This window comes from Cupressus sempervirens, chromosome 10 (assembly GCF_028749045.1).
Source record: "Cupressus sempervirens isolate cs-2001-9-10 chromosome 10, ASM2874904v1, whole genome shotgun sequence".
Lineage (NCBI taxonomy): Eukaryota > Viridiplantae > Streptophyta > Pinopsida > Cupressales > Cupressaceae > Cupressus > Cupressus sempervirens.
Window position 1 is genome coordinate 886,379,795 of NC_143127.1, and position 15,996 is coordinate 886,395,790.

Consider the following 15,996-nt stretch of genomic DNA (forward strand, 5'->3'; position numbering starts at 1 on the left):
GGCGATCACACGAGAGCAGGCGAGGAAGGCAAAATATCTGAATGCGGAAGAAGAAAAAGAGAGGTTACAGAAAGCTCGAGTAGAGATAGAAAAGCAGATGATAGCAGAGAAGTCACAAATAAAAGACAGTACTGTAACTCCGAAAAGAAACTTGGCAGAACAAAGTATGGTGAAACAGATAATGCAAATGGAAGTGCCAGTTAAATTAAATGATCTTCTTATTACCATGCCACAGCTACGTGCGGCCATTATAAATATGACACCATTTCCGAGAGCAATGGAAGAAGCACAGGATGGCCAAGAGGGAACAAAGAATAGCAAGGAAACAACCCCGGCGGCAGCAACAGAACCGATGTTACTAGCACTGACAACAGGCAGACACCCGACAGTAGTAGAGATGGGCATTCTGGGTACGGTGTTAACAGATACAATAGTAGATGGAGGATCGGGAGTGAATGTGATGCCGGAAGATATCTGGAAAAAACTAGGACAACCAACACTATGGCCACCCACCTTTCAGTTACTTACAGCAGATCAACATGGAATAAAACCCTTAGGCACTCTGATGGCGCAGCCGGTAACAATTGGGACACAACCATTTTTGCTGGATTTTGTAGTCATTCCATTAAAGAGAAGAGGCTATGACGCCATCCTAGGATGGGGGTGGTTGGTGCAGGCTAAGGTAAAGCATGATTGGAAAAGGAACACCCTATCAATAGAGAAGGGAGGTAGGAGATTTATAATCGATTTGCATACACAGATGGTAGGAGAAGAAGCCGCGTCGTTGGACTCAGAAGGCGATGGCGAGAGTGACGACGAAGGGAAAAGAAGGATGGAACCAGATAATGAAGGGGTATTGAGACTAGAAGGAGGCTCAACTGATGACGACTTAGACTCCGTGAATGGACTGTTACATTGGCAAATGGAAGACTATGAGGTCTTTCCGAGCTGCAATATTTTGAGTGTCGAGGAGGGAAAAGAAGGCCAGGAGTTTCCGAAGGAGTATAGTGAACTAAAGGAGGGGAAAACGCAGGTGGATGAAACACCTGCCCATACGTTCAGCAAAGATAAACTAATAAAATATGAAGAGCCAACAATGAAAGCAATGAACTTGGGTGATGAGGAAAATCCGAATAACATTCTTGTAGGAGACAATTGGAACCCAATATTAAAGGCAGCAGCATTCAGAATATTTATGGAATACAAAGATGTTTTCGCTTGGACATATAAGGACTTGAAAGGAATACCACCAGAAATATGTGTCCATCGGATACCATTAACCGAAGGCGCAGTACCAGTACGGAAGAGACCGTACTGAATGAACAAAAACTATGCAGCGTGGATTACGGAAGAGATTGACAGGATGTTAGAGGTGGGTATCATCTTTAAAGTGCAGACAAGTGAGTGGGTATCACCAATTGTGATATCCTTGAAAAAGGACACGACACAAATAAGAATATGCGTAGATTTTCGATGTCTGAATGCCGTGACAATTAAAGACCCGTTTCCGATACCATTTACAGATAGCATTTTGGAGGAAGTAGCAGGGCATGAAATTTATTCATTCATGGACGGATTCTCAGGGTATAATCAGATATCCATCACTGAGGAGGATAAATTAAAAACGACATTCATTGTCGAGGATGGAGTATATGCATATAACAGGATGCCGTTCGGATTATGTAATGCTCCGACGACTTTCCAAAGGATTATCTTGTATATATTTGATAAAATGTCTGTTGGAAATTTTAAGGCATTTTTAGATGATTGGTCAATTTTTAGCACAGAAGACAAACACATAACGGCGTTAGGAGAATGTATGGAGAGATGCAAGCGAGCAAGATTAGCATTGAACCCGAAGAAGTGCAAGTTCATGGTACCGCAGGGGAAGCTACTTGGGCATATAGTTTGTAAAGAAGGACTGAAGACGGATCCAGACAAGGTCCGTGTGATATTAGAGATGCCACCCTCGACGGATGTGTCGGAAGTGAAGTCGTTTTTGGGGCACATCGGTTATTATCGAAGATTTATCAAAAATTATGCAAAATTTTCTTATCCACTGGACAAACTCACCTGCAAGGGTGAACCTTACAGATGGGAGGCTGAGTAGAACGAAGCCTTTGACGAATTGAAGACAAGGTTGGCTACGGCCCCAATTTTGGCCTATCCGAATTGGGATAAAGAATTTCATGTCCATGTAGATGCCTCAAATTATGCCATCGGAGCAACACTGGCGCAGACGGGCGACCACGGGTTGGACCATCCAGTGTACTTTGCAAGCAGATTGCTGTCAAAAGCGGAGAGAAATTACAGTACCACAAAGCGAGAAGCATTGGGGATGGTATATGCAGTACGAAAGTTTAGACACTACTTGTTGGCCACTCCATTTGTGTTCTATGTAGATCATCAGGCATTACTCTATTTGGTTAATAAGCGGATTATTCAAGGAAGAATAAGACGATGGTTGTTATTATTACAGGAGTTCACATTTAAGATCGTGGTACGACCAGGGAAGAGTCATGTGAGTGCAGATCACCTATCAAGAATAAAATTGGGGGAGCCACCTAAAGAAGTTAATGATGATTTTCCAGATGCACAACTTTTTCACGTTACAGTACTACCAGCCTGGTACACACGCATTGGAGAATATCTATCGACGGGGCAGTTTCCAAACGACATGTCACCAAACGAAAGACGAAAATTGGTACTGAGAAGTCGGACATTTCAGTTAATTAATGGCCTACTATATAAAATGGGACCAGATCAGATTCTATGATGGTGTGTCCTCGAGGAGGAAATCCCGAAAGTACTAACGGAAGCACACGAAGGTCCAGCGGGAGGACACATGGGGCCAAATACTACGGCGCAGAAAATACTTTTGGTAGGACTATGGTGGCTGACTGTATACAATGACGCTAGGGAGTGGGTCGTTGCATGTGATACATGCCAACGGGCTGGAAAACCATTGAAGAGAGATTTTATGCCTTTGAATCCCTCGCATGCACAGGAACTATTTGAGAAATGGGGACTGGATTTTATCGGACCACTGAAGGCGAGCAAAACAAGGTGTCGATACATCGTAGTAGCAACGGAGTACTTAACTAAATGGGTGGAGGCACGCGCATTGCCAGACAATTCTGCAGTCAGCACAGCAAAATTTTTATATGAACAAATTATTACAAGGTACGGGATCCCGCTCCAATTGACGAGTGATCGTGGGGGACATTTTGTTAACCATGTAATTAGAGTACTCACTACTGATTTTAAAATTTACCATTCATTGTCGAGCCCATACTACCCAAGAGCCAACGGACAAGCAGAAGCAACGAACAAGATTCTGGTAGGAGTGATTTATAAATCCTGTGCAGTTGAGGGAGAAGATTGGGAAGAGAAGTTACCATCTGCTTTATGGGCATACCGCACTTCGTATAAAGTAACTACAGGACATACCCCGTTTCAGCTAATGTACGGACAGGAGGCAATGGTGCCGACAGAATTCATGGTGCCAAGTTTAAGGGTAGCGATCGAGAATAAACTAGGCGATATGGAGAGCTTACGAGAGAGGTTGTATAACTTGAACAAACTCGATGAGCGGCGGTTACAGGCGCAGTGGGCCATCGAAGTCACACAAACAAGGAGGAAGGCGTGGCATGACAAGCACCTAAAATTGAACAACTTTCAACCCGGTCAGTTAGTACTGAAGTATAATGGACGAAACGAAATAAGGCCTGGAAAATTTAAAGTCAAATGGGTTGGACCATACAAAATACGAGAAGTTGGATATAACAGAGCAATTAAATTATGGACACTCGACGAAAAAGAAATACCGGATGCCGTAAATGGATCAAAGTTGAAAATATATAGAAAAAGAAAGGATCTTCCGCCGACAAACAATTGAATGAAGAAAATGTTTGTAAATAGTGTATATATGTATAATATTAAAAATCGAATATAGTTTTAAATATGAAATAATAAACGGAAGTTGGAAAAGCATGAGTTGCTAAAATAAAGTATAAAATAAATGTATAAAGAGGTAAATTGGAACAGGAGTCTTTGAGGAGCAGGATTTAAGATCGTACGGCCCACCTTCATGACCATACGGACTCAAGCATAAAAGAGGAAGACCGTACGGCAGCATAGAAGAGGAAGACCGTACGGCAGCATAGAAGAAGAAGACCGTACGGCCTTTGGGAGATAATACAAAAGCCCGTATGAACATTGGAAACTAAGTGAAATCTTGTATGGCCCCTAGAAAACAGAAAATAAGACACCGTATGGCCTGAAGACACCGTACGGCCTAAGGAGGAACATCACCGTACGATGATAGGAGAAACCGTACGGCCTGAGGAACATTACCATACGGTGGCAAGAGAGCAATTGGCTTTTAGAGACCGTACGGCTGCTAACTCAGATAAGAAGGAGAAGAGGCCGTATAGCTGAGATAAATTCCTTGGAAAGATCAAACATACGGATGGTTGGAAAGGTTAAAAAAAATATATATATATATATATTACAAGGACCGTACACAAGAAGGGATTTCAAGCAGATGAAAAATACAGGAGGCAGGATATCTTAAGGATTAGAGCATTTCCAAGCAAGACAAAAAGGAATTCTTTTAGAGCCATACTGGAAAATTTCAAGGAAGCCGTACCATCACTACAGAAGCTGGAATTAAGAAGCCGTACAGTACGGAAGCTAGAAAAACTGTGGGAAGTAACTGCCAGAACGATGTAACATTTATTCACAAAAGACGAAAGGGTAACGATATGGAGTCAGCTGGAAAGAGGGCTTGGAAGAAAAAACTGGACGAGGACATGAATAAGAACGCGAAGACACTACCGTCGGGAATTCGTGTAGCAGGAGGGATGTATACAGGAACCAGTAGTGCAGGCGCAAGTAAGAAAGCAAAGCAAACCAAGCAGCAAGGAGAAATTCCTACAGTACAGAGTATCACATTCGAAGGGTTAAATGGTGCAGAGTGTCGTAAATGGTGGCAGGAGACCCCAGACAACCACCAGGTGAAGGCTAGTATCCGAAGAGCACAGGTTGAATGGATAGTGCAAATGCCTGTATTTTGCATCAGAGACTACGAGGGGTTTTTGCGCATTATGATTGAAACATATGACAGGTTCTCCAGAAGCAGTACATTTGAATATCTTGGTTGCAAGTTAACGGTAGCATTCAGACCGACAGACTTTACACGAGTATTTGGCATACCTGGTCATGCTCAGGGTGGGAGAAAAATAGAAAGCAAGCCGAAGAAATTAAGCCAGGAAGTGAAGATGAAATTGATACAGCTGGTGTGTAGAGACCTGTCGCAGGTAGTACAGGAGGCTCTTGCAGTCACGTCCAAAGGCAGGGGACTAAAGAAATCTAATATCCAGGAGGGGCATTGGTGTTGTTTGATGGACATAGTTAAAAGCCGTCTCACAGGTTCGAGCCGCGCTTCAAATATCTCGTTTCCACACGTAGCCATGATGAACAAAATCTTGCACGGCAGAGTATATGACTGGGCAGCACTATTGGCTGAGCGGATGTCAGAGTTTATGACACTGCAGCACAAAACGTTCTATATGCCACATTATGCTATTGGTCTGTTTCCGGATGCGACGACGCGACTGATCTCGAATGATGCCCTGGAGGCAAAACCGGGACCACTCGCGCCTGGTGAACCACCTATAATGCAGTGGAAGCACTTGGATACTCTTGGCACCAAAACAATAGGGCAGAAGCGACCAAGGCCGGATGATGGCGACACCGATAGTGGCCGGGAGGAAACATCTTCAGAGGAGAATGGGTCTGAGGGGGAAGAAGAAGATGATGAAGAGGTAGGAGTAATCATGGCTACACCCTTGAGATTTCCACGGCCTGTGCTTTCAACTACAACACACTTGGTTCTGGTGGGTATACACAGTATCCCAGGGTTTGTACAAATCAGACAGCCGATAGTGATGACACCAGTCTCAGTTACGACGCAGCCCACCGTAGAGACACAAGTTGTAGCAGAGTCACATCCAGCACCGACGGAGATAGTAGCCCCGGTGGCACTAATGGAACCGGCTCATGAGACTCTACCAGATACAGGAAAGACTTTTTTACCTGACAGGGAGATGGAGATAGACACGAAGACAGGGGTATTGGAGGTACCCGTAGGTGAGGAATTGGGGACATCAAGTGTCCTACTGGATATAGCAGGATCTGATGCGGTGGTTGCAGAAGACACGACACTGTTGGCATCACTTGAGCAGGACAGCGAGAGAGAGGACCGGACACAAAGGGTGAGTGCTTTTCTGAGTACAAAGTTCCACCAAACCCCAGCACCTCGAGTGACATACTTGCCGACACCCACGCGGGAAGCAGTTTCGGATAATGCACTACAGGAGGTTGCGCAGGCACAGAATGAGGGAGTAACGCGTAGCGCTGTAGAGTGTATGGCGGATGAAGTAGAGAAGGCTATGGGTACACAGCAAAAGCATCCACTAGTGCAGGAGGCAACGAGGACAGAGGCAATTTTTCTTGATGATGTCGCAGCTCTAGCATCTCGGGCTCGCCGGGTTATAGATTCGGCAAAGATGCAGGCGTTGGAGTTAGTAGGGAAGGAGCTGGAAGGAGTCATATCCTTTATGAGGATGGGGTGTCCAGCTGCCTTTACCATTTGTTTTCAGGAGAGGGGATGGCCCAATGTAGAAACCACAAAGATGCGACAGGATTGGTCCATGACAAAGGAACCTGTGAAGGAGAGCCAGATTGAGATACTGATTCAGGAGATCGTAAGGTTACACAAGGAGATATATTACACCCTTCGGAGGAGTCAGGCGAACCAGCTAGCAGCTGAAAGAGCTTGGGAGGAGTCAGCTACCAGGTTTGCTTCGGAGAAGGCAGCCTGGGAATCGGAGAGGGCGGCCTGGCAATCCAAGAGGACAGCCCTGTTAACAGCAAAAGAACAGTTAGCAGCAGCAAATGAACAATTGACGACAGAAAAAGAAAAGATGGCAGCAGAAAAGGAGAGGGAATTGGGAGAAGTCGGAGAGATGATGCAGCCAGCCCTAGAGCTCCAGTTGGAAGCAAAAGTTGAGCTGAAGATCAGGAAGGAACAGGTCTACAAGCTAAGAGCAGAGGTGAACGAGTTGCGGACGCGGACGGCCACTACACCAGGGACGCATCCCTCTGTCTAGTACTTATGCATTGATGTATTGCGTTAGAAAATTTTGATTTTTGTTGTATTGCCGTCCGGAGACGACCTTTCTTTTTGGGGGAGATGATGTTGTCGGTAAAATGAATAATGTAGCCGACGGGTAGAATAGTATCCGAACGGGCGCGTGACGCTTGAGTCACCCCTTCGGAAAGGTATATGTACACGTCCGAGATGGACTTTGGAATCAGGAGGGGAATCGGGAAAATCATTGTAGTCATTGCAATCTGAAAATGCATACATAAATAGAGTACCTGTTCGAAATTGAATCGTGTTATACTTGTGTTGAACTTCTTACCCTATGCGGTAAACACCTATTCCATTGTTGATTTATATCCAATGGCACTCTCTACCAATTTTGAAATGCCAAAATCAGCTATCTTGGCAGACATCTTGTTATCCAACAATATATTATTACACTTTATATCTCTATCAATGATTGGCAAATAGCAACCCTGTTGTAGATAGAGCAAACCATCCGAGCAATATTTAATCTTGTATGCCAATCAAGTGGTGTTTTCAATTTGGCTGCACCATATAGATGATCGGTTAATGTTCCACACAACATGTATTCGTAGACCAATGCCATTATTGTTTGTTTGCAATAATCAATAAGATTTACAATATTCCTTTGATATATTCTTGACAGTGTAGCTACCTCACTTTGGAATTCTTGCTGGCCTTGATTAGAATCAGTCTTAAGTATTTTGACTGCAACCTCAAATCTTGAAAGTCTACCATAAAATACAAATCCAAAACTTCCCTTACCAATCAGTGTGGAATAGTTATTGGTAGAAGTTCTAATATCTCTCTCTATTTATTCAATTTCCAGCCTGTGATAATTGTTTTGATTATTTTGGCTTCCATATATATGTTGGCTAGATACGTTTGAATTATGTATGGCTGAAAAATGGTTGCGATGCATGTTTGCACCTCCATAGCAAAATTCCAAAAAAAATAACCAAAACTAACACCACCGAATACCCAATCAAAAGTCCAACCACCCAAACTTTAACGTTGTGGCGGTTTGCCGGAATATTATTTTCAGGATCAACACGAAGGTTCAAGGATGATCTAACTAATCATTTTGAGACGGTTCCCTTAGATTTATTTTCTTGTAAAAAAATAGTTAGAGTTAACATTCAAAGCTTCTCCAATGATGTTGGAATTTCTCTAGTAAGTTGATTGTTTCACAAACCTTCGCTCGCAACATGCAAACATTCTGATCATTCTCAATGGAGGCATTAATCGTACACAATTGAGGATTGTGTCGAGAATCAAAAGAGTATATGGAATACACCTACTTTATCCAAGACTTCCACCGATTCGTGGTGATCATTGTTTACCGTATGGGGTAAATAGTTTAATGCATACAAACAATAGACAAGAACATGTAACACAGCAGTACTCCTTTTATGAACATGTAACACAGCAGTACTCCTTTTATTATTCACATATATGCCGAAGAAATTACATAGTGCTTCCAATAATGATTCCAACAATCTCACACGGTGTACATATATCTTCCCGAAGGGGTGACTCAACTGTCGCGCCCATTTGGATATAATTAATTCTATTCGTTGGCTACATAATAATTACCGACAACATGCTAATCTACCTGTCAGCTATTTTATAACTTTACTGATAACATCATCCCCCCCAAAAAGAAAAGTCGTCTCCGGTCGACAATTACAAAATATTCACTTGTGCCGCTTTTTCTGCTTCCAACTCCTGGGTACACTAAGCCAAGTGTCACTGAACTGCCTTCAACTAGATGATCAGCTACTCCCGAGCTCTCTATGCATCCACTAAGACAGCTTCATGTCCAACACCTACTCCAAATGCCTCAAAGTGTATCACCCCTCTTGAAAGGCTTGCTCTAGTGTTCTCTCTAACTGTGCTACATGGTACTCCATGCCTATAGCAGCTCCAGGTCACATCAATTGGTCATACTTCCCACGACTGATAACTTAAGTGACTGGGGGTCTAGGGGGCAATGCCATGGAACTCCAAACCACACAAAACTCCATGAAACACACCCTTTTTGTGATTTTCTTCCGATCCCACACTCTTTCTGGCAACTGTTTATGTTTTACTACCTATTTATGTCTTCCACTTTCCTTGGGCATCATGCATTATTCATTCTGAATATTTTTTATTTGTCGTTCTTTTTTTTTTTTTTAGCTACAGATTCTTCCTCTAAGTTTTTCTTCCACTTCCTCTTTCCTGCAAACTCCATTTAATCTTTTGCTTAGTTAGGTCAGTTCTCTCTCCGTACAAACTTCCACAAATTTCTCTCCTTCCCTGGCGTTCGTACAGCCCTCCTTCAAGACTTTATGAATGACTTTTGGCTTCTACTGTACTTATCAATTCACCCTGCAATTGTCCAGTAGTGAAACGTACGGCCTTATTTGCTCTTCTGGACTAGTCGCATGCCAACATATTTATCTAACTAGCCGTACGAGCTTAATGTTTCTTCTTTATGGAGTTGTACACCGTACGGTCTGAATTCTCTATTGTTAAAGCTGTACATTGTACGGTCTTGTTCTATCCTTTACTTCATGTATTACTGTACTTCGGCCCTTCTATATACGACCTTCACTTTGCTATTTTGCACTTTATTTCCCTTTACCATACACCGTACAACCTGTCTTTTTATTCCCTTTTATCGTACGGTTTCTATCATCTTCTGCCTTGTCGTACGGTCTCTAGCCTTTGCCCAATCTTTCTTGCCTACCACCTTATCTGGGTTCCTTCCACCTTTTTCGTATTGTACATCGTACGAGTTCCACACTTGCTCCTTCCCACCGTACAGTAGTCATGGGCCTAATGTCATACGGTGGCTAGCAATGCTAAAGTTGTCGTACGGTAACCATACAGTGACTTTATAACTCTTTTTTTTTTTTTTTTTTGAAACTACTACTCCTCATTATTTGTCAACGGGGGAACAATTTGAAAGATCTCTGATGGATCTCTGCTGCAAATCTGCTATAGATTTATTTTATTTTTGTTTTTTCCTGTTTATTAACGTTTTCTTGTAGAACTAGACGGAAATGTAGAAGAGTTTGTTTGTTTTTGTGTTTTTGATGATTATTCCACATAGAAATGAGAAGTAACAAATGGCAAGAAAAGAGTCTGAAAATAAATAACAATATGCAGTAAAGTCAGAGTTGATACAAATTGTACCAGGCAGATCTCTGAATTAAAACGCCAAATAAAAGATCCAATACATTTCCTCTAACAATGATGCCACAACTGGCTGATGAAAACGGGCTGATAAGATGCAAGATTCTGCTGCTGAGTAACCGATTTTTCTATGTATCCAAGTGCTGCAAATGACAGAGTACGGCTGCAAGAAATGGCAGTGTACAGCTGCTAGAATTCACCTTCCATACGCCAAAGAACATGCCCAACAAAACAAACTGTAGGCCCAAGCTGAAGTGGCATCTACCTTCCTCCTGAATACTGTTGAAACTACTGACAAACCAATACCCAATGTTGCCGAGGGTTACGTCCCAGCCAGCAATTACCCTAGGGTTTGCGTCCCAGAATGCAAATCGCTCAAGCAGAGCAAATCTGAAAAGAAGTGTTTGAAAAATATGCATAATCATGAGAAATGGCGCCCATCTCCTTATAACCCCTTGCAAAGCAATTCGAACCCTAAAGTGACCCCCAATTGGCATTGACTATAAAAATGAATTAAATCTTATTTTAAAGTGACCATGTCACTAGAAAATGACCTTTTCCACCATAGTAATAAACCCGCTCACCGAATTGCCCTGAGACCAAAGAGGAAGATTTAGAGAATTTCAAGACCTTTCCAACGAGCTATCATAACATGGGATACGCATCCAGATGAGGCCAAAATTCCCTTATTACTCCAAAATGGCTATTAACTTAGCCTTATTTAAATATTAAACGCTAACTCAGGAAATATTAAAAATATAACTCAAATAGCCATAAACTGCCCAACTGACATCACAAACCATAAAATCATCCTGTCACCTATTTGTGACTGAAGTCAGAAATCAAGGATCCACTGGCAGTCTCATCCCTAAAATCTAGGGATGCTCCTAAAATTTAGGAAACAAGCCCTATCCCTCTGAAACTGAACCCAAAGGGTCATCTCATGGAAACCCAGCCCTGGGCATGATTATACCTCCTAAAAAGTAGGAATGAACCCCATAAATGTAGGAACTGCCTCCTAAAAACAAGGAACGTCACCCAACTGATCAATACCCACCAGAAAACCAAGTCCCCAACACTGAATAACCATACTGAGTCTCTATCCAACCCTGTCAGCCTACAAGACCCCATAATAAGCTGACTCACATGTCTCTGTTAGACTGAGCTAGAGTGGGGACATGACACAGTTCTGGCATGATATATTTTTAACTTGGAACCGTTCACCGTTTTTGGAATTTCCTACCCGTCCAATGTCCATAGCTTTATCCGTCCAATGTCCATAGCTTTATTGCTCCATTATCACCTACTTCTCGAATTTGGTATGGCCCGACCCATTTGACTTTAAACTTTGATTTTGTTCTGTCCATCATACTTCAACACCAACTATCCTGGTTGAAACTTGTTTAGTTTTAGGTGTTTATCATGCCACGCTTTGCACCTGTTCTATGTGACCTCCATGGCCCATTCTGCCTGCAATCGTCACTCATCAAGTTTATTTAAATTACATGAAATGCTAACACAGATGGTCATGTGCCAGATATAGGAGTAAGATATATCTTCTCTAACTCATGAATTCATTACAAAGAGGAAGACCAAAGATGATTGGCCAAGGATTACAATTCATCTGACTAGACTCTCCTTCCCCCTTGGCACTACACAGCATATTTAGATGACCCAATTGTTGCCATGAGGACCACAACCGTCAACCAACACTCACAAACACCCGAGAATTACAAGCAACAAGAACAATTCATACATTGACGAATAACCCGTATTATCAAACATAACAATTGGTATTGTACGACAACTACATTGATGTTTACATGTTTATTACTACTATCATATTTATCCAACTATTCATTATCCAATTGAATTTTCAGGTATAATTAATTTTATTGTATAAGAGTTTCATAAAATCATTCATGAATGGAAATATCATAGTTCATAAAATTATACATATCACTCATTATCAAAAGTCATATTTGACATATTTGACACATGCAACTCAATCATAATATTCAGTATTAGCAAGATTCATGTAAATTGTATCATATTATTTCATTTACTAATTGAATCATCATTTTCAATCTCTCTATGCAAAATCTCGTTTGAGCATTCTATGGTGGTTGTTCATCTCCTGGTTTGATTCCCTGGAATCTGCATCTTCTTGATGGCTTCCTATTCATCCCAATATGGTATCAGTGGCTTACCCAAGGAGATTGCAGCCCATAATGAAGAAATGAATGGCTAGAAAACATCAATCACATAGGCATCAATCTGTACCTTCACGAGTTCTGGGTAATCGATATAATTGGCATTTGATTTTTTATCAAAAATCTTGAATTGCCTTTATATTGCGAGAATATTGTTTATTGTGTGACCTTGTGGCTTGCATTTAATAACTGTCATGATTCCTTTAGTTGAAAGCCAATTTCAAATATTGTTCTTTGTCAAGCCGATGCAATTTTCAGATTGCCGCCAACTTGTAATTCCCTTCTTCTATTCATTTGTTTTGCTGCGATAGTAATCCAAAGCCAGGCAAAAAAAGCGTTACTGATATTATGTTATTGATATAAAAAAAGCATTTTCTCAACAGAAAGCATTTCTCAGATATAAAAAAAATCAAGAACTCATCTGTTTAATGTTATTGATATTAGAAGCTCAAACTAGACTGACATTTTTAAACTATTTTTTTGAACATTTTCTCAGCAGAAAGCATTTCTCAGATATAAAAAAATCAAGAATTCATCTGTTTAATGTTATTGATATTACAAGCACAATTTATAAATTGAACACAGAAAAGAAATCAATTAGAAGCCAAAAAATGCTAGTACGTGGAAACAAAATGCAGTGAACATACGTGCACAACAATAAGGTAGAGTGCTTCTGCTGCCTGCACACGAATTTCTGGGTCGTTCTCTGGCTCACGCTCATGAGAAAGTGGATGAGCTAGCTCAAGTGGCATTTTGTATGTGTCCTCTTTACTATATTCCTGGGAATCAAGAGATAAATGGAGAGTTCAAAAACTATAAAATGTAAACAAAGACAAACGCAAATTGAATGAGGTGTCCCCAGTTATGTGGAAACATTTAATTCTCCTTTGACCATTAAATGAAACTTAATCATACTAAGCATGTCCATGTCCATATATGCACATACAAATCCCTCTAGAATTTCAACTTTTGAGTAGAGAAAGAAACACCAACACCTGTGGGAAAAAATGTCTTACCATTCTTTAAAATAAAACACTAGTGCTAGAATATGTCCTAAAACTGTACATAGAAGTAAAAATATGAGATTTCATGTAACGTTTTTCAAGTGGATTATCTATTATAGTTATAACATCAACATTTTTGTTACGTGACATTTTCTCCAAGAGAAAATAAAGTTAGAAAATAATCTTTTTAACATAAAAATGGAGATAAAATAAAGGATATTATGATCCTTTGATTTAAAAGAGTAATACAGAATATTTATCAAAACTAATATTAAAAGAGTAGAACGATTATATTTATTAAAAAATAAAGGTGACTTTTCACAAAAAGAGTGTGATGTTTTGGAAACCACCCCTTAAAAGATTATATGTCATCATGGGAGACTTGAAAAGAGGATAAGAGGAAGAGAGAGAACTCAGGAAAGAATGCTGGAAGAAAAGAATTAAAAAAGACAGGTGAGAGGGCATAGTTAAGTTATCTGGCTAGGCATTAAGCATTGGAGAAGAGGCATACAGTGTGTGTCCAACTCAAAACACAGTGTAAACCCAAGAGTGTCTTGGCCAGGGCTGTGTTGTTTCATGTAAGAGGTTCTGGGTAAGAATTTTGTCCTCCTGTGAATGTTTCTTGCCTATGCAAAAAGACAGGACCTGTAACTGATCCTCTACCATCTTCACCAGTGGATATTAACTTCTCTCTGATTTACAGATACATATTAAACATTTTTTCTATTGTATTTATTAATTTATTTATGATCTAGATTAAAATTAAAAAGGTTCCTTCATTTTATTATTGAAACATTACTAATTATAAATAATCATAAGTTGATATCTTTGTAGCACAAGTGTTATTTGGAAGGAATATTCACTTTAAACTATATTAAATGATTAACTTTTAGAAATACATTAATTTGCATAAGAAAATTATCTCTATTTTGACTTGGGCAAAATAGTGAATTACATTTGGTATTATAGCTAAAAATCATGTCAGCCTATAGGTGTATTTAGAAAACTTAGGGAAGGTTTAATGGAAAAGATTTATCAGAGACGAATTTACATATGGAATAAAATTGTGATGTGTTTCTACAGGGAAAAGAAATTCGCTGTTATCAGAAATGGATTTTGTCTGAGAACATCTGCATGGAAATCAAAATTGTTTGTGCTTGCTAGAATATTAACACTTCTAAAGTTTTATTATCTCCTCTTGTAGCTGGGAAAAATGATAAACGAAAACCATTATATATGGTTGTAGCTTGAAATATTAAAACTCATCTGTGAGTGCTTTAACAAAGTACCGGTTAAATAATTGCTGAGCCTGATTGTATTGTGCAACAATTTCCCTAAAGTTATCATAGTAAATTATATAATGTGGAATTGCTAGAAAATTGCAGTGGCAAATAATATATTGAAGTCGTGCAATGTAAAAGATCAAATACTTGGTACAAAAATTGTCAGGCAATGGCATATGTTTGGAGTCAAAAATAGTTAAGGTTAAGAAGTTGATATTTTTATCCCATTAGACCATTGTGGCTTGTATTTTCCCTTAAGTTTAATCACTGGGTGATTTATTAAAGTTTTCGGGAGCTATCAATGTTTAGCCAACTTTAGCCTTGGGGATATCATATTAATATGAATGGTGTTGTGTGAAATATTTCATACTTATATATCAATGATGGACTAAAAAGCCATATAAATCTTTGTGGACTAATTTTGAAGCTTCCATATAAGGCTTAAATATTAATCAAAGAGTTAATATCGTGGTTTGGCTCTTTCCAGGATACGTTGAAAACCAAATATTCCAGATTGTTTTTTTTTTTTCAAATCACAACCTTAATATTGGGCAGAATAAATTATTAAATTTTGCAATTGAGATGGCAATATGAGTGTAAATATATATGTAGAACGAATCCAATCATTGCAGCTATATTTGGCACTATTAAAATTATACAGCAACACGAGTAACATGACTGGAACAGCTCAAGCCAGCCTTATACACACAGAACAATATCGAGCAGTTATAGAAGAGTTCTTTCGGCTTATATATTGCAGGTGGACCCAACTCAATACTGGGAATTGTTTTAAAATTTTCAAATTACAATACTCAGAAACTTTAAATATTGTGGCTCACCTTATTCTGGCCAATTATTTTGAAGTTTGTGAACTTTAATTTTCAAGCTTCACATTTTATGAAACCCATCAAAAATCTATTATTACTTTTTAAAAATGATTCTTCAGATTTAACTATACACCTTAAAATTGCAGCTTCCACAATATGCAACACATTCATGACAACACAATAAATTTCCCAATTCAAATGTTCTAACCATAATATTCAATAAGCTGTGTCTGAAATAAAAATCTTGTAGCATAATATACCATGTGCAGGAAGAACAAAATGGTATACAGA

The 15,996-nt window shown here is 39.8% G+C and overlaps 1 protein-coding gene across 6 annotated transcripts in view; it reads right to left on the minus strand.

Annotated features, from left to right (window-relative positions):
- LOC149536833 (ARM repeat superfamily protein) overlaps positions 1-15,996 on the minus strand; it is a 245,597-nt gene that overhangs the window by 60,857 nt on the left and 168,744 nt on the right. For all 6 annotated transcript variants that reach the window (XM_089804937.1, XM_089804939.1, XM_089804942.1 and 3 more), the window contains one exon: positions 13,239-13,370. In XM_089804937.1, the coding sequence (XP_089661063.1) occupies positions 13,239-13,370 (132 nt within the window). The remainder of the gene's footprint in view (positions 1-13,238; positions 13,371-15,996) is intronic.